General features: G+C 43.2%; 2 protein-coding genes and 1 long non-coding RNA gene across 3 annotated transcripts; 2 read left to right on the top strand and 1 right to left on the bottom strand.

Annotated features, from left to right (window-relative positions):
• The first annotated feature begins 2,721 nt into the window (after positions 1–2,721).
• On the top strand, positions 2,722–7,326 carry LOC103640974 (tubulin beta-7 chain-like). Its single transcript, XM_020546130.2, has 2 exons — positions 2,722–6,255; positions 6,970–7,326. The coding sequence occupies exon 1, from the start codon at positions 2,887–2,889 to the stop codon at positions 3,670–3,672; it is 786 nt and encodes a 261-aa protein (XP_020401719.1). The 5' UTR covers positions 2,722–2,886; the 3' UTR covers positions 3,673–6,255; positions 6,970–7,326.
• On the top strand, positions 6,684–10,014 carry LOC118473545 (myosin heavy chain, striated muscle-like). The gene is made up of 2 exons (XM_035963355.1): positions 6,684–7,934; positions 8,032–10,014. Exons 1-2 carry the CDS (start codon positions 7,904–7,906, stop codon positions 9,930–9,932), a joined length of 1,932 nt encoding a protein of 643 aa, XP_035819248.1. The 5' UTR covers positions 6,684–7,903; the 3' UTR covers positions 9,933–10,014.
• A 1,604-nt stretch (positions 10,015–11,618) lies between these two features.
• On the bottom strand, positions 11,619–15,588 carry LOC109943126 (uncharacterized). Its single transcript, XR_002265797.2, has 3 exons — positions 14,447–15,588; positions 12,167–12,223; positions 11,619–12,031 (listed from the first exon to the last, which is right to left on the bottom strand). It is a non-coding gene; the product is annotated as an uncharacterized lncRNA (long non-coding RNA).
• Between the last annotated feature and the right edge of the window lie 4,156 nt (positions 15,589–19,744).

Genomic DNA, 19,744 nt, shown 5'->3' with positions numbered 1-19,744 from the left:
GAATTATTATGTGCAAACATTATGTTATGGATTTTATGCTTGTGAGATGTTCTGGCTAGACTAATTAGGATAATCCAGCACGAGACATTCAACAGATGAGTAGGGCATACTTGGCAATGTTGACCCTTGCAGTCCATTGCACTATTAGTTTTGATGAATGTAGTCTGATCTGCTGAGAAGTTCGAGTTTTGTTGAAATATCTGTTATTTGATAAATTCCAGATATACTTTTCCACACATACATTTTTGTGTTAAATTATTATTAACATGATTTATAAATTTGAAAATATCTACATTGATTTTTATATAGGAATTAAGATAAAATTGTACTAAATTTCCATTGTGGTGAGCTAAACAAGTATCATGGTTTTTTGTGGGATTGTGTGCTATCTTTTTTTGTAACTATGTCCATAGGCTCAGAGGTGTTCGGTTCCACTTAACTATAGTTTAGTCCATGTCACATCAAATGTTTGAATAATAATTGCAGATATTGTTTAGAAAGGTTCCTTCCTAGACGTCGACACTCGCCTGCTCTCTAGGTCAGGCGTGCTAGCATCTGCACCCAGTCCTCGGCAAGCTACCCGCAGCCTTCTGCTGGAGTTCCATAAGGAGGCTGAGGCTTGCCGGTTGCAAATGGAGGCCGAGGTGAAGGCAAAGTTGGAGGAACAAGAGGTCCTAAGTGCTAAGAAGGCAGAGGTGGATTCGAGGGTGCAGATTTTGGAGTTGGCTGCTGCCAACAACTTACCCACATTTAAACTATACTCTACAAACAATACAATCTACAGTACAAAATATTGCAAAAGGTGTTACTGGTGACCATATGGGTGAACTACTGTACATTGCACCTATATGGTCACTAAAAACACCGTTTTGCATCGTTTTACATTGTAGATTGCACTGTTTATAGAGTGTAGTTTGAATATAAGTATGAGTATAGGTAAGCTCCTGGAGATGGCCTAAGACAGAGGAACTGGAGGTTGAGGTGTTGGCGACGAGGAGAGAGTCTGATTTGGTGAAAGGAGAAAACGATAAGCTTTAGTTAGATGGCATCCAACAATAAATACAGCTCGTCTCTTGCAAATGTTCAAGTTCCCAGGGTTGAATTAAGTGCATTGGTGAAGGAGAAAGAGTCTACTGCTAAGACATTTGATGCTGAAAAGGCTAGGATCACTACAGGAATCCAATTAATTCCCATCGGCTTAGAACCGACGGGGATTACTAATTCCCGTCGGTATATGGTTAATTCACGTTGGCCCTAAGCCGATGGGCATCAGGTGTCGGGGATAAGCTTATTCTCGTCGGGCGCTGATGCGAATTAATAATTCTTGTCGGCTGATTACAAGCCGACATGAATTAGTGTTAATCCCCGTCGGCCAGCCGTAGCCGACGGGGATTAGCTATTAATGCACGTCGGCCCAGTAACTCCCGTCAGCTAGGTCAGAGTTAGTCAACAGGCTGAAGAATAAGGTGGAGGAAATCCGGGCTGATAAGGAAACAACTGAGGGAGCTACTCATGAGAAGGATGCTCATGCGAGTAAGATGAGGGCCCAATTGAAGGACCTTCAGGCTTGGATGTCCCGGCTCCAAGCCTGCTGTGATGACCTTAACACCCAACGCTCCCACCTACATGATGAGAAGAATTCAGTCGTGAAGTCTCTTAATGTTGAGAAGGATGAAGTAGCAAAGTTGAGGTTGAAAATTGAGGAGCTAGAGAACTACAATGGTGAGAAAGATGGTGACATCAGGAAGCTGAAGGCAGCATTGGATGAAAAGAAGGGAAAAATCGATACCCTAGGCAAGGAGATTGAGTTGCTGCAGCTCGTAGTGGCTGAGGATCAGAAGAAGGGTGGCATCTGGACATGTCTATATGCTGCAACCACAACAATGGTGGCTGCCATCTCTTTCATCTATGCCACCAGGTCCAACTTAAGGACTGCTTTCTTTCATTTCTCTTTCATTTTTTTGTATGCTCTATGTTCCTTATATCCACTTAACAACGTGTAACTGGAAATGACCGTACTGTGACATGATGTATCAGCTGGTATTATGGAATGAATCGAAACCATTTCCTTCATGTTGATGCTTGTTGTGTTCTTGTTGCTGTCCACTTATTCCAACACGCATGCATTACATTACAGAAACATTCAGGCTAGCAGAACATCCAGGTTCACTATTCATCATGGTAGGATGCTAGCTGACGAGGCCTTCTCCAACGGTTCACGGTATTACTCCCCCCTCCATTTGGCGTGTACGACGTCCACCCCACAAGCTCCCACGGCGCTCCCCATGGACCCCATCCCCTCCCCCATGGCCGATGAGCTCGTTCGTCGCCCCATATATGGAGTGAGGTTCGGCTCACCCTATCCGGCCATTTGTACTCCTCGTCCCCGCGTTTCGTGCAAAGTATCAGAGAAGGGAGGCGACGACGGTCCGCCGCCGATGGCCCGACGAGGAAAGGATCGATTCGCTCGGTGTCCGGGTGGGTCAGCATCGTCGAACCCGACAACAACCTAGATCTGGCGGTAGGAAGAACGCTTGGTAGCGGTGGTGGAGGATGTAACATCCGGCCAATGTTAGAGATCGCACATACAAGTACTAGTGAGTACGTATTTGAATTTGTAATGATGGTGGGCCGTACCGGGCCGTAGTGGGCTATACTCATGACATTAGTATAAGTATGTTGTAAGACTTAAAGAAGGGGCATCCAAAAAATACCAGAAACCAAAACGAATCAATCTTCCGGTTGTTATTGTATTCCGGCGATCACCTAAGATTGCTCATCTGCTCATGTCGATGACATCGCGCCGATCAAGGGCCGTGACAAGTGGTATCAGAGCCGAGGATATCCTGGGTGGGGCGCGTGCGAGTCGCGTCCTTCTCGGCAGCCATGAGGAAGATCCTCCACATCCAGGGCGGGCAGTGCGGCAACCAGATTGGGGCGATCTGCGACGAGCACGGGGTCGGCGCCACGGGCCGCTACGTGGGGAATTCGGACCTCCAGTTTGAGCGCATCAACGTCTACTACAACGAAGCCAGCAGCGGCCATTTCGTCCCTCGTGCCGACCTCATGGATCTCGAGTCCGAGACCATGGACTCTGTGCGCTCCAGCCCCTTCGGCCAGATCTTCCACCCCGACAACTTCGTCTTCGGACAGTCCGGCGCCGGCATCAACTGTGCCAAGGGGCACGACACCGAGGGCGCGGAGCTCATCGACTCTGTCCTCGACGTCGTCTGCAATGAGGCCGTGAACTGCGACTGCCTCAGGGCTTTTGACATTACAGCTCCAGGAGGTGACGTGATCTCTGGTGGTTTTGACGACTCTGCTAGTTGGAACAACAACATGGTTTGGGTTGTTGACAACAGCGACGATGGCCATGGTTGCCACAACTGCGTTCCAGTTCTGATTGAAAGTATGGACTCTCTGGTGTTCAACGAAATGCCGCTGGAGAGTGTGATTTGGGATGAGGAAGCCAAGCATGGAGATGTGGTGAACCTGGAAGGGAAGGGTGACCAGACGCACAACAATTGCGAGCAGGGTGTTGTTCCTAATGCTCCATGGAAGTTGGGTGATCCGTTGTTCAGTAAAGTGGGTCTAAAAGTGGCATGGGATGGGGAGATGCAATTTGAATCTCATACGCATGAAGGGTTATTGCTCAAGGTGGAGAAGTCTTAGATGAATCGGCTGAGAAGGAGGGTGAGGTGGTAGATGAGACCAGCAGGTCTGATGTACTGAGTGAGGCAGCTGCTATGGTTATGCATGGTGGAAGCATGGAGGAGCTTCTTCCTGCTAGTGCTGGCAGTGTGATAGAGGATAGCCTGGAGAAGGAGCAGAATGATACCAGTGAAGAAGAGGGGAAATATCTTGCAGTATCTAAAGAAGGGGCTGAGAATGAGGTGTTGCAGTTTCAGTTAGCAGACGATGAAATAAGGGAGGATAAAGATAACCAAACTGAAGCGAGAAAAGGGAATACTGCTAATACCTTGCAGTGTGACCTGTTAGACAGTGCGCTCGGCCTGGAGGAAAAGCATGGCGATGAAGATGCATCAAAATCACAGACATCCAACTCTGATAGAATAGGATTCTTCATTCCTGTCATGTCTTTTATGGGACACAATGGTGAGGAAGGAATTAATAGCACACCAACTAAGGGACATATATCTGAGGTAGATCCTTCGGAAGTATCAGGAACAACATCTCCAAAATTGCCTTCAAATTCGGAAGAAGTCCATGTAGCAGAAGAAAAGCTTGATAGCTCTACCGAGACACCTGCATCTAAGGTTGGTGATGCTGAATCATCAGAAGTATCACAATCTACAGGACATCCTTCAACAGTAGAAGACATCCAGGTCCATCAAGTTAGCAAACATCCTGGTCCTAGTGATGAAGTAGAGCCAAATCAGCTTAGAGGGTCTGTTGGAGACTTACCTGAGGGTAGTGCCTCGTCGGCGACTACCAAAATACATCAATCAGGTGACACCGAGACAAGGGAATCTATTCATACAAGAATGGGATTGGAAGATACATCTGATAGGAATATTTTGCAGGCACAACTAGCAGAGTCTGCATTAGAACCTGCTGAACCTGAAGAATCTTTAGCAATAGAAGAGGTTCTTGTAACTACAAGCAATGAGGCGGATAAAGAATCAGCTGCTGTCATTGAGGCTGTACCAGCCTTGTGTGAGACAACTGGTCCCAAGGAGGCTGCTGCTACTGAAAAAGCAGTGAAAGAGGTTGACAACATTGTGAAATCTTTGGATGAATTCACCTTCGAGGAGGGAGAATCAAAGGAGATGCAAAGAAGCAGCCGCAAGATTATGTTTCTGTTGATATTGTTGATAATAGATTACTGCCTCATTTGCCACACGGGTTTTCACAAAACAGTGAGCAATATAAGGTGGAGCAGTCCCCACAGATTATATGTGAACAAGGTTCTACGCATCCGGGCCAGTATGATGAGGATACATCTTTATCTTTAACAGATATTCACATGGGTGTATCCTTCCAGAACTTACTGATTCAAAGGCACCACTTGGATTTCTATTCACCAATCAACGTAATTTTTGAAGCCTATGCAGCAAAGTTCGATTCATCTAGCGGTTCTTTTGCACAAAGGAATTCCAAATTGCTGAAGGAAACTGTGAACATGCAACCTGAGCAGGCTGACTATTATGTCGTTCGCAATCACATTGTAGTGCTCTGGTGTTCTAGTCCTTGCACTAATGCTGATGAGTATCACGCCATTGTTGTTGCTGCTGATTTTGGAGACATCGTTTTCAACCAGTTTTTGGACAAAGTTTGTCGGTTGAGACAGGTGGTTGTAGATGTTGCACCACATGGTGTTGAAGTGACGTTAGGCATGGCACTTGCAGCATTCCGGGCAGCACGTGGTGTTGCAGCTAAGCATGAAGCGAAATTGTTTCTGGACTGGCATTTGGAAATCTGTGTATGCTATTGCTGCCTCCCTTACTGATCTCTCCATGGCCTTATGGGATCTGTATGATCCATACGAAGTGAGCAGAGACCACTGCTATGTTCCTGGTGGCAGTTCTCATTTTGTTCGTGCATTTACTAATGGAATCTTGATAGTCTACGGCAGAACGTACCAAGGAAACAATATGGAGGTGATGAGTGGGTGCACGGTGATAAGATGGCATTCCATGGTGATATGGTCCTACGGTCCCTCTTGGCATGCTTCTTCTTTGGATAACTAGACCTTGGGATCCAGGCATTTTGTCTGCATTGCATGTCAGTGTTGCTTGGGGACAAGCAACGCTTTGACGGGGCGGTAATGTAACATCCGGCCAATGTTAGAGATTGCACATACAAGTACTAGTGAGTACGTATTTGAATTTGTAATGGTGGTGGGCCGTACCGGGCCGTAGTGGGCTATACCCATGACATTAGTATAAGTATGTTGTAAGACTTGAGGAAGGGGCATCCAAGAAATACCAAAACCAAAACGAATCAACCTTCCGGTTGTTATCGTATTCATCGATCACCTGAGATTGCTCATCTGCTCACGTCGGTGACGCCGCGCCGGCCAAGGCCGAGCCCGTGATAGAGGACGGTGGTGGCCACGGTCCTGGAGCGACTCGGTGACGGGATCTGGAAGTTGGCACAGAGGAGCGAGGAAAGGCCGAGCCCGAGAAGCATCGTCGAGGACACAACCGGCATGTGGTGGTCTTTTTGGTCGGCGGCGTCGTGGGCAGCTGGTTGTTGCCGTCGAAGCTCGAAGAAGCCTCGATTCGTCGAAAGGTTCATCAGCTTGTTCCCATTTCTTTTCAGCATGCATAGATCTGTGACATGTTTGTTTCCGTTGCTTGAATCCAATGGCTATGCTGCTGCCATGAATATTTAGGAGTCCCTGGTTTAGGATTTGTTGTCTAAATCTGACGAACTGTATTCCTGTTTATCCACCAGCGATGGCCTTCAAACAAGTTGTAAATATAAATTTGGGTTACAAATTTGTCACTGAACTTAAAGATTTGACATGATTGTAGGTGACTTTACAAGCAACACATACTTTTGTAGATTACAATCGCTTGTGAAATGCACAGAACATTTTCAGGCTCATGCACATGAAGGTAGAAAGGTGCTCCTTTCTTGAAATAACCAGGTCTAGTTGATGACAGCAATTTGTGCTCCTTGTATCTTTTGCATATCATGGGAGTGTATGTCAGTTGTCTTTGTTCATAATCTGTTTCAGAGTTGAAATCTATGTCAGACTAATATTTTTCAGTTAGATGCAGTTTATTCCAGAGTATCATAGGAAACGATCGATATGCAATTGTTGTTTTTTTAGTTTGTTTCAGGTCATTTCAGTTAGTTTTTTGTAGACTGCTTGAGATTTTCTTAGTGGTTATTGTTTCTGTTGTTAGATGTGTTGTTCCTCTGATTTTTGTAACTAGATTTTACATTATTTTACAGAATTTTAGAATTCTTTAGTGGTTACTTCTATTTTATTTTCAGGTTGCAAAGTGGACATCCCCTATTTCTATAGTTTCATGTTTCATGCATATGATGGTCAGACTTGTGTCCAATATATTTTGCAAACCTGAAATGTCAACTACATTTTGGAGACATCCGTCAAGAATAGCACAGCATCCTGTTAGGTGTCTTCAGAAACTGGAATGCAGACACTGCCCATAGTTGTTGGATACTTGGGGCTTGTGGTAGTAATGGCAACTTTTAGATGACTTATTTTTTTCATACGATGTCTAAATACTTGCAGACACACTGTCCATTGTTTGAGGTTTTAGAGATGTTAGCAAAACAGTTTTTTCCTCAATGAGTTGGGCTCTGTTTCGGACTCCTACTGTTCTGTTACCTCAAGTCTGTTATGTGCTAGTTGTTTAAGTGCCTTTACTGAATGTCGAGTTTAACTGCCTGAAATCCTGCAGTTTCTAAAGAAATTAGAAAACTGACCCCATGCATACTTTAGAAACTGTTGCAAAAAGTACATAAAAGTATAAAATACACTTGCGAAACTGTTGTCCAAGCACTGTTGCAAAAAGTACATAAAAGTTGCCTTGCGAATTGCGATCCATGAGATGTCGTTCGTTTCTTTCTTCATCCTTCTGCATTCTACTGATTCATTCTTGCCACAGAGATTCTTCACCTTTTTCAATGTTCTTATATCAAACAAAACCTATATGTACCCATCCCTCTTCCCCACGACACTCCATCTCTCCCTGCATCCACACTCCATCCCTTGTCTCTCCCCACGTTTCTTCCCTCTGGCTCATGGAGTCATGGACACTTTATCCTCAGACCTCAGCTGAGGCAGCTTCAGGCTTCAGCAGGTCTGCAGGTGTATATATATTCCTCTGCTCCGGGACTGGTGCACAGCAAAGCGTCTTCCATTTCTCAGAAGAGTGTGTGACAACAGCGACAACCGACAGACATGTCTTCGCCGACATCGCCTTGGTTTGCGGGTGTGCGCCAAGTCATCATCTTTCCTTTTCTTTATCTGCGCGGTGGTGTGTGTAGTACCAGCTCTCTTCTCTAAAATGTACCGTACGTGTGTTGCAGATCTCTTCGCAGATGACAGGGTGAGGACCCTATCGCACCAGGTCTCCACACTTGGGGACAGGGTGTGGGAACTGGAGCACAAAATTACCCAGCTGATGGGCGAGAAGGCCAAGCTGGAGAAGCAACTGGAGGAGGCAAAGGCGATCTCAAGCCACAAGGAAGAGGTGGGGAGAAGCTTGAAGGCTGAAAATGATAAGCTTCAGTCGGAGGTTTTGGTTGCGGAGGAAAAGTGTAGCAAGTCTGCAGCGGAGGTTGAGAGGCTGACGAAGGAATTAGGCGCGCTGGCGGAGGCAAAGAGGCAGCTGCCAAGGAATTCAACGACGAGAAGAGAAAATCACGCTGAATCGGAGGATCTCAAGATGAGGCTGGAGGAAATGCTGGCCATCAAGGATTTGACAGAGAGCGAGAATGACAAGCTTCGGTCCGAGGCTTTGATCGCAGCTGAAAAGCAAAACATGTCTGAAGCAGAGATTGAGAGGCTCAAGAAGGAACTGAGTGGGTTGTTGGAGGCGAAGGAGGCGGCTGCCAAGGCTTTCGACGTACAAAAAGCAGAAATCACCAATGAATTAGAGGAACTACAGAGGAAGCTGAAGGAAATCGAAGCTAATAAGGATTTAGTGGAGGGAGAAAACAGTAAGCTTCAGTCTGAGATTCTCACAGCACAGGAGAAATATAGACAGTCTGAAGCAGAGGTTAAGTGCATTAAACAAGTAGTGTGTTCAGTGGTGGAGGCGAAGGAGGCAGCTGCAAGGGCATCTGAAGCTGAGAAGGCAGAAATCATGGAGGAAATGGACAACCTTAAGAGGACAATCGAGGAGATCAAGGCCAACAGGGATTTGGTAGAGAGTCAGAACCAGGAGCTTCGGTCAAAGATTTCGAGTGCAGAGCAAGAGCGTAGCCTATTTGAAGGAGAGATTAAGAGCGTCAGGATGGAATTGGGGGCAGTAGAGGAGGCCAAGCAGATCCTTACGAGGGAGTTCGATGCTGAGAAGGCAGAGATCCTGAAGGAACTGGATGACCTTGAGAAGAAGCTAGAGGAATTGCAGACCAACAAGGGTTTGCTGGAGGCTGAAAACGACAAGCTTCAGCTGGAGGTTTTGACCGCACAGCACAAACAAAGCATGTCCGAAGCAGAGGCTGAGAGCCTTAAGATGGAACTGGGAGCATTGGTGGAGGCAAAGGAGGCGGCTACAAAAGCATTTGGTGCCGAGAAAGCAAAGACCACGAAGGAACTGGAGGATCTTAAGAGGAAGGTGGAGGAAATCCAAACCAAGAAGGATCTGGTGGAGGGCGAAAAGGATAAGCTCCGTTTGGAGATTTTAATAGCGGAGCAGAGGCATGCCATGGCTGAATTAGAGGTTAAGCGCCTCAAGATGGACTTGGCTGCATCGGCAGAGGCGAGGGAGACAGTTGTGAGGTCATGTGACGCTGAGAAGGCCAAGTTCATGGCAGAAATAGAGAACCTCAGGAGGAAGATAGAGGAAATCCACGCCAGCAAGGAAGCGGCCGAGAAAGCAGCGCGCAACAAAGATGCAGAGGCTGACAGGCTGAAGGATGAGCTGGCGAGGATCCGGCTCTCTGTGTCACAGCTGCAAGCGTCCTGCGACGAACTTGATGCCAAGCAGTCGCGCCTGAACGACGAGAAGAACTCTGTCCAGAAAGCACTAGTGTCCGAGAAGGTCGAAGGTAACAAGCTCAAGTTAAAAATCGAGGAACTCGAGAATCACATTGCTGGCAAGGACGGTGAGAAAGGGAAACTGAAGGCGGCGTTGGAGGAAAAGATGACTGAGATCAATGCTCTCAGCAAAGACAACGCGATGCTACATCGCACAATTCTCGAGGCGCAAGAGAAGAATAAAGGTAGCATTTTATCGTTCTTGTCACCGTGCGGCTCCAAGTAACTTGGTTGTAATGTGTTGCATTACTAATGCAATGGTGAAGGTACCATGCAATGAAATAAAAATTTCAGTTTGCTCTGTGACATGTGATGTCTTCTTGTTACATTCATTGGGATGTAGTTTGTGGCGCCTCACTTTTTTTTTTGCACTTTAGGTCTTGTTCGTTTGTGCCGGATTGGTGGGCCGGAACGATTCTTAACCGGATTCCTTCTCTAATTTATATAAACTTTGATTAGCTGTAACAATTTCGGGTGCAATCCGACGTAAACGAACAAGGCCTTAATGAAAGTCGGGGTGGACATGGACCTAGCGAATCTGTCCACAATAGGAATGGCAACCGAGAATTTTTCATCGAGGAATGGCTCTCCATCCTCGTTCCTGTCTCGACAAACACTTATGAGGAGCCTTTTCTCCCGTATCTGTTCCCGTCAAAGAATTTAGGGGAATCCGTCTTCACTAATAAGTGCACTGTTTAAAGGCAAATTTAAATTAATTATATAAAAATCAATATTAAATTGAACAAGCAAAAACTAAAATTATAAGAGAGATCTATATTAAAGTTTAATTTGTCATTTTATAATAAACTATATATTGAAATTTTTAGTGTGATTTTAACAAGTCAACAGGGAACGGAGACAGACATTGTTGCTTATCCCCGTCCTCGCGAATTTGATAGGGACTAAATTTTCCCGTCTCGATTCCTGTGGAGACTAAATTGCTCGCATACCCGTCCCCTAAGGTCCCGTTTGTTTCCTTTCATTTTGAGGAATTGGAATCTTACTAATAGAATATGCTATTTTTTTAGAATGTGACATTCCACCACTTTCCAAAGTTATCATATAAGCCTATCTCAAATTCATGGGGTGAGAGATGAAAATTGATTCTATATATTTACATGTTATTTTTCCGATGTACAACTTATAGCACAATCTTATATTTGCTTCGCTATAACATAAATGTAGTATAAAATTATCTCTCTCGTATGATTTAGGATAATATACAAATATATTACATATATAAATATATGAACTTAATTAGTTTTGTCTAAATTATAATTATTAAAATGGAATTGAATTCCAACGAAACAAACGGGGCCTAAGGGGAATTCTCCGCGGGAATCGAGAATTAGGTCTCTATTGCCGTCTCTACTCCAAAACATGTGGTGTAGCCAAAAACTTCAAATAAGACTGACCTCAACGGTGGCGTGCAAAACCGCGAGATAAACAACATGTTTGCATGTTTGAGTAGTTGCGTGAGCATTGAAAAACGAGAGGCATCCGGCAGCCATTTGAACATCCAGTGTTTTAGTCGCGCGCGAAAACAACCATCGGTGGCGAGGTGCGAAAGGGTGGCGAGATTTTAGCGGCAAGGACGGCGGTCTTGGACTTAGGGTCGCGGATGATTCACCCAAGAGGCTACGATCTCTATCTCTGGCCTCGAGGACCATCTGGAGCACGTGAAATCAAGCACCGATGGGGTGAGTTGTTTGCGGAATCGAAGGCAAGTTGCCCAATGAGCACAAAGGTTTCCTCGCATTGAATTGAACTTCGACCGTTGATTTAGGGGACTAGTAGTTGACGCGCGCCTAGCGCGCGCCAGGTTATATGACCTTTACCAAAATTAAAAAGGAACAGTAAGTATGAAATGTCTTTAATAAGTAGTTAGTACGATCTGGAGGTTTGCGTTGTGCTTAGTTACAAACTGATAACGTACATAGTTATCATGTCTTCTTAATAAGCCATCAGCCCAAATAGATATGAGCTGCGCCACGGAAACTGATCCTACATCACATAATCTGATACTGGTGTTTAGTACCACATAGGAAAATTGATCCTACATCACATAAACTAATCCTGGTGTTTAATACCACATAGGAAAACTGGTCCTACATCACATAAACTGATCTTGGTGTTTAGTACCACATAGGAAGGGTTGTTTATACTTGCGAGCATTATATTTAGTTACAAAAGGGTAGGATCGATAACAAAAGGTGGTGCAATGCATACAATGGTTGAATCTCAGTTAGTTTCGTGTGGTTGCATATATCATTCCTCGTCTTTTGGTCTGTGGAATCTTTGATTATGAATGATCCTTGTTTGAACCTATTAAATGAAAGGTAGGATTTTAATAATCTTGTCAATCATTATGTAGTGAAGTACAATTATGCAGTGTGTAAAAATATATGCACGTGCAGTTAACATGCTTGATGGATATGAGGAACCTATGTAGAAGCTTACCTCTTTGGAGGAGATTGAAGAGGAAGCTTTCTCTTTATCTTTATCAGTGGGAGTTTCCTGCAAGCGTTAAATAGCAATGGGTGAGCGTACATACATGTATTTAAAAGGTCACTAAAATCACATGATGTTGGTTGTTGATATGTCCTTTTATATATAAATATGCAATATAAGAAATACTCCTTCCGTCCCAAAACATAGTTCTTTCTAGCTCATTTTTTCCGTCAACATTCATTTAATGATAATGAATATAGACATATATGCAAAATACATTCATGTATTACTTGATGAATGCATCATTAGTCTAAAATGAATTATATTTTGGGATGAAGGGAGTATGTAATAAGATATGAGTCTCATTTTTTAGTATTGTTCTTGCAGTATTTAATAGTGTATGTTGGTTAGTCAGTGTATGGTGGCTATTCGGAAATTTAGGAATTTGTGTGAAGAAAATAAAACAAAATGATTATTTGGGCAAAACAATAAAAATAGTAAACCTAAAGTTGTTGTTATCACTCCAGAGCATATTTTCGTTTTTATAAATATAGTATGAGAGAAAATTTATGTAGGAAAGAAGCATAATAACTCTTCAGTGAAGAATACCATTTAACTATTTTGCATATATGTTGACAGTTAAACAAATTGTTGCAGAAACTGTCAATGATGTCAAGCTCATCAATGTTGGAAGGATACTGCATATTAAACATAATTAAGCGTTTGTGCTTTTCTCTATGTTTTTTTCTGCTGAGAGCAAGATATGAAGGTGCCAGCACAAACAAAGGCAAAACAGTGTATATTAACATAGATATTTTCAAAGTAACAAATCACAAGGCAGCACAAACAAAGGACTTTTACCAGATTCAGAGCATTTGAGAACAGAGTTTTAGAAGGAAATTATGTGATCAGGTTCTAATCTAGAGAAATAATAGAAATGTATCTGATAGCACATAGAATATAACTGTCCAAATAACAACTGATTTAATTCAGGAACCACAAGCAACAAAAAGATAATATAGTTCTTGAATAGAGTAACATAAGACCAACATTTACACTGTCATGCACTAAAAACCTCAACGCTTAGGAAAAGTTTTATTATTTAAGGAACACGGTGCTAGATTTAAGGTTTCATTTAAAGAGGTGAAAATATCAAGCTATATATTCTCTTATGACCTAAGCAACTCATTCTCAATTCTAATTTCATTGGTGCGCTTATGGAGCTGCATTAACCAAAATTCTCATTAAAATACATATATCAGGACATGCAATTTGATACATATAACTGTCCAAATAACAACTGATTCAATTCAGGAACCACAAGCAACAAAAAAGATAATGCACTTCTTGAATAGAGTAACATAAGACCAACATTTACACTTTCATGCACTAAAAACCTCAACGTTTAGGAAAAGTTTTATTATTTAAAAAACACGATTCTAGATTTAAGGTTTCATTCAAAGAGGTGACAATATCAAGCTATATATTCTCTTATGACCTCAGTGCATAAGATGGAAACCAAAACAAAACAATAATTTTTGTACCTCTAGAAGATCATTTTCAAATGTTGACTCCCTCGGTAGTCTTTGTCTCATTAAGTCATATATGTACAAGAGACAGTGTGTATGTTCTCTAGCGTACATGGGCAGAAGTAAAATCACTTACATATAGTTGATGGCAAGTTAGGAATAAAAAAAGGAGCAAACAAAAAAAACTATATCAAACACCAAACACAATAGAGAAGAATTTTAGAATAGGGTTTATATGTGAAACACTTGATCATTTCATGAGGAAGTGGCCTTGACCTATAGTCTGACAATAAAGAATAACAGCAAAAAAACAATATCCAAAACCAAACACAATGGAAAAAAAATCAAAACATGATTTATATGCGCAACACTTGATCATTTCATCAGATAGTGGCTTCAACCTCCTGTTTATATTTTGGTATCTTCTCTCCATCCATAAGAACCTTGAACCCTGGTATTACTGGCCCTAATTTAAAAATATATGTCATGTATAAAAAAAGATTGCATGTGTAGATGTACAAATCCCGTTGGAGCCACATTATGTCACGATCCACATCATGCATTATATATTTGATAAAGAATGAATGAAATGCAACCATTAAACTTGTTGCCCTTCCAAAAGGCTAGCATAGACTGAACAGCAAAAACATAAGCTTTATGGCTAATGACAAGTTATAAGCACATAATATTACTGCAATGCTAACGCTGATTTATAATGCTATAAAAATTGTCTTATAAAAAATTGTTACAGAAACATTACCTCTGCTGACTGTCGCTGGCCATGAAAATCACTCCCACTCCTAGCAAAGTCCCGTGTCCCGCATGTGTATGTGCGACATGGAGTCCTTCAGCTTGCAGTCACAACCACCACAACCATCGCCACATTAGCGTGCAAGGACCTATACTAATCAAAAGGTTGATGTACCTAGAATAGATGTAGCATTTTCTGAAATTTTAGCTATATATATTGTATCCCTTCATGGTTCTACAATCTGTGAAAGATCATGGCATATATAGTATCTAATTTCATACATTTTTTTTGCTACAGACCTAGTCCTACAGCCCATATGAATGGTGAAGATTAAATTCTGCACAAAGAACGACGTGATGAATGCCTTTATTACCAAAAACAGAAGTTCCTGTCTCAACAGTCAAGTTAGCATGCATATTTTTTTAGTAACTGAGTAGCCAATCAAATATTATGATGTTTGTCCCAGATCTATGAAACAAAAAAAACCTTTGAAGTCTCGATCTGAAGTCTATCCACAAATGTTGCCGCGTTTTGTAGTTCTGCGGGTTACATTCAACTGGCAGCTTGCTTTAGTTTTTCATTCCTAAGCGCGAGTTTCAGATCAGACATCATGTTCATGCCAAGGTCTGCTGCGGCTTCCTCGTCTAATCCGTCGAAGCTAGACCTAACCTATGACCTTGCTTAGCTGATCGTATTATCATTCCCCTGTAGATGCTTCAGGACTTAGGATTTGGTATGGGGAGAAGAAGCAAATCACCTTGAGGGCCTATCCGTATGCGGTGAAGGGAGTAGGCAAACGAAGGGAAATGGGATGGAGAAGAAGCCGTTCAATTTCTTATGCTCTAGTTATCTCACCTCCGCCTCTGCACATCCCACTCCATGGCTAACCGCTCCCATCTTTGTCGTTGCGGCAGCGCCATCTTCCACTGGTACCTTTTCTCCTCCCCACCACGCAACCCTAGGACAAAGCGCAGGGGAGCAGGGACACTGAGGAACCACAGTCGCTGCTCCCGACGGCGATGGTGCCATGACTCGACCGTGCAGGGACACATCAAGTAGCGTGGTGCAAGGAGGAAGGAAGAGAGAGGCGGGGCTGCAGGTGGGCGACACGAACGACGGTGGGCATGTGCGGGTGAAGCTAGGCGGCGAGAGATAAGGATTTCAGTAGGAGAGAGAGGCGGCTGCCGAACCGTGCAGTGGGAGGAAGAAAAACCTGGAAGCATCGCGACGTTGCAGTGAAAAGTGAAAAGGTTGGACCGGCTACCGTTGGTTGATGATCCAACGGTTGTTAACAAAAGCGACGACGTGGACACCCTAGCTGAGCATGTTTCCTTCCGCGTTTAGAATATAGAAATACCACCACTCCATCGGTTCTCCAAATATAAAACACACCTAAGACATAGTTCAGTATCAAGGAGTGTATCTAAGGTCCTATTTGTTTCAGCTTATAGATTATATAATCTGGATTATAATCTAAATTATATGATCTAGATTATAATCTAGATAAATTATAATCTATATGTAGCTGTTTGGTAGTCTAGATTATATAAATGTAGATTTTTCATAAAGACAATAGTATCCTTGTTTGTTTATTTGAGGTGAGAAAAGAAGAATGACATATATTATAATTTCTATTTACATAACCATAGGTAGTGGGTCTTTTCCAAAAAATAATCTCAAATAAGCTACTCTTGAGGAGATTATGATATTATCATAATATGAGCTTTAGATTATATAATCTGAACTCATAATCTAGGTGTTTGTTTACCTGCTGGATTATTTACACTAAATTATATAATCTGGAGAGATTATAATCCGAAACAAACAGGGTCTAAGGCCTTATATCTTAATTAATGCTTCATACTTTTCAATTAAAGGATGATTGATTTACTGTGTATATGTACTATGCGCATATATATATATTATGGTTAGAGAACCGTGTATGCAGACTCAATTCCTACAAATTCACTAGATGCATGCAGACTGTGGTTCATAAACTAATTGCTAAAATTCTAGTAATTGGATTCTAGTAACACCATCCATTCATCTAATTGCTAACAATAGTTAATGAGAGCACCTAGAGGGGGTGAATAGGTGATCTATAAAAATAAAGACTAAATAGCCACAAAACTTAATTATGAGAGAGTTAGTATGATTAAGTGGCTTTGACGCGAGTTCTTGTGAATAAAACAATCACAGAGAAAGCAACACAAGAGACACGCGATTTTATCCCGTGGTTCGGCTAAGTAACACTTGTCTACTTCCACGTTGTGGCGTCCCAATGGACGAGGGTTGCACTCAACCCCTTTCAAGTGATCCAATGATCAACTTGAATACCACGACTTTTCTTCCTTATATCCTTTTCCCGTTTGCGAGGAATCTCCACAAGTTGGAGCCTCTCGCCCTTACAAGATTGATCACAAAGAAAGCACGGAGTAAGGTTGGGATGAGCAACACACACAAGACTCAAATCCACAGCACAATCACGCACACAAGTCACAACTTGAGCTCAAAACACAACGCACGGAGTTCACAACTCAAATGGAGCTCAAGTCACTATCTCAAAGAATCGAATGCGTGAAGTTGGAGTCTTGGAGTCTTAGAATGTTTCTTGTAAGCTTGGGTTGCTCCTCCATGCGACTAGGGGTCCCTTTTATAGCCCCAAGGCAGCTAGGAGCCGTTGGAGGCAAACAAGGAAGGCCAAACTTGCCTTCTGTCGGACAGTCACTGTAGCTGTCCGGTGCGCAATCTCCTTCCTTTTCTGGCGCACCCGACCGTTGCAGCTTCGGGCCCGTTGGCGCACCGGACACTGTCCGGTGCACACCGGACAGTCCGGTGCCCCTTGCCGACCATTGGTGCGGGCCACGCGTCGCCCGCGGATTGCGCGACCGACCGTTGCGCTGGCGACCGTTGGCTCACCGGACAGTCCAGTGCACTACCGGACAGTCCGGTGAATAGTCGTACGCCACCAAACTTTTCCCGAGAGCGGCCTTTTCACCGGAGACAGCCTGGCGCACCGGACACTGTCCGGTGGGCCAGGCCGAGCTGGACTTCGGCTGCACCCAGCCAAGTCTTTTGCAATTCTTTTCTTTTCTTCTTTTCTCTGTTTCTAGCACTTAGACAATATATGTTAGTACTCAAAACAATGTACTAAGTCTAGAAACGTACCTTGTTACATGATTTGCACTTCTTGCTTGTTTGGCACATAATCAACTCACTTACTATGTGTTGGACACTTAATCACCAAAACATTATAGAAATGGCCCAAGGGCACATTTCTCTTTCAATCTCCCCCTTTTTGGTGATTTATGCCAACACAACAAAAATAAGTGTAACATCAATGCAAATAAGGACCAAATTGTTTTTTACTATAATTTGGCATATTTGGATCATTCTTTGCCACCACTTGGTTTGTTTTTGCAATCAAATTCATTTTCCTATCTCTAATTCAAACTCACTTGTTTGGGCATAAAGAGAGATATTCCAAGAGTGAAATTGATCAAGAGCCAAAAACTCCCCCTTTTCCCCATAATCATGAATTCTCCCCCACAAGAGACCAAATTTTGCAATAAGAGTATTTTGGACAAATCAAAAGTTCTAACTCTATTGTTTTCAAAATTCACAAGTGGTAGCTGATCCATTTGCTTTGGCCTTAATTTCTCCCCCTTTGGCATTAAGCACCAAAACGGGATCATTATTGGCCCTTTAACCCCATTGTCTCACCAAAAATGTCAATTAAGAGCAAAAGGCAATAAGAGCATAAGTATGAACTTGGGAGTGAGTACACTAATACCGGAGTGCAGTGGAAGTCTATGCATCGTCCAAGTTCACCTTTCCCTTTCAATGCACCTTTGAGACTACATCAAGTATACTCAAACAAACAGATTAGTCTCAAAGGGTCAAGTTGTAGCACATCTCCCCCTAAATATGTGCATCATTCACACATGGACTTGTGAGGTCCGGGGATCCCTTGCACAACTTGAGCACCATAACTAAACAATAATGGACTTAAATACATAAAGTAACATGATCAAAGGCATAGAACACATGTATGTTATAGATCAATCCAAGTTACGCGAATCTAAGACATTGAGCTCACTACGCAACCTGCAAAAGGTTTTCTCATCTAACGGCTTGGTAAAGATATCGGCTAGCTGGTTCTCGGTGCTAATATGGAACACCTCGACATCTCCCTTTTGCTGGTGGTCTCTCAGAAAGTGATGCTGGATGACTATGTGCTTAGTGCGGTTGTGTTCAACAGGATTATCCGCCATGCGGATTGCACTCTCATTGTCACATAGGAGTGGGACTTTGCTCAGATTGTAGCCAAAGTCCCGCAGGGTTTGCCTCATCCAAAGTAGTTGCACGCAACACTGTCCTGCGGCAACATACTCGGCCTCAGCGGTGGATAGGGCAACGGAGGTTTGTTTCTTTGAACTCCAAGACACTAGGGACCTTCCTAGGAATTGGCACGTCCCTGATGTACTCTTCCTATCAACCTTGCATCCAGCATAAACGGAGTCTGAGTATCCAATCAAGTCAAAGGTAGACCCCTTTGGATACCAGATCCCGAAGCAAGGCGTAGAAACTAAATATCTAAGAATTCGCTTAACGGCCACAAGGTGACATTCCCTGGGGTCGGATTGATATCTAGCACACATGCATACGCTAAGCATAATATCCGGTCTACTAGCACATAAATAAAGTAATGACCCTATTATAGACCGGTATGCCTTTTGATCAACGGACTTACTTCCTTTGTTGAGGTCAACATGCCCGTCGGTTCCCATTGGAGTCTTCGCGGGCTTGGCTTCCTTCATCCCAAACCTCTTAAGAAGGTCTTGCGTGTACTTTGTTTGGGAGATGAAGGTGCCGTCTTTGAGTTGCTTCACTTGTGTAACATCCCAAAATTTCAACCCAAGGTTTGGAATCCTAATCTCCTAACCCTTTTTTATCTCTCCCTAAACTCCATCCCATAGGTCATCTCATCATATGCATACACTTTGATTGTTAGAAGCACCTCACATAGATTATTTTTAGCACCTAAGATTATTTAGCTAATTATTTGTTCAAGAGAAAAGGAGATAAAAGAATTAGAAATAGAAAATAGGATTAAGAAATAGAAAAAGAAAAGAAAAAGGAGAAAGAAACCCCCCCTCGGCTGGGCCGCTTCCGGCCCAAGCCACCCCCCTCTCGCGCGCCCGCCCTCCCCCCTCTCCCTCCCGCGGCCCAAGCAGCCCAGCATCGCACGCCCGCGCCTGACACCCCGGCCCCACCTGTCAGCCGCGCTCCCCTCCCGCGCACCGC

Source organism: Zea mays, chromosome 10, assembly GCF_902167145.1.
Source record: "Zea mays cultivar B73 chromosome 10, Zm-B73-REFERENCE-NAM-5.0, whole genome shotgun sequence".
Taxonomy (NCBI): domain Eukaryota; kingdom Viridiplantae; phylum Streptophyta; class Magnoliopsida; order Poales; family Poaceae; genus Zea; species Zea mays.
The sequence above is the reverse complement of the archived record's forward strand: the minus strand, read 5'-3'. Positions and strand labels throughout refer to the sequence as shown.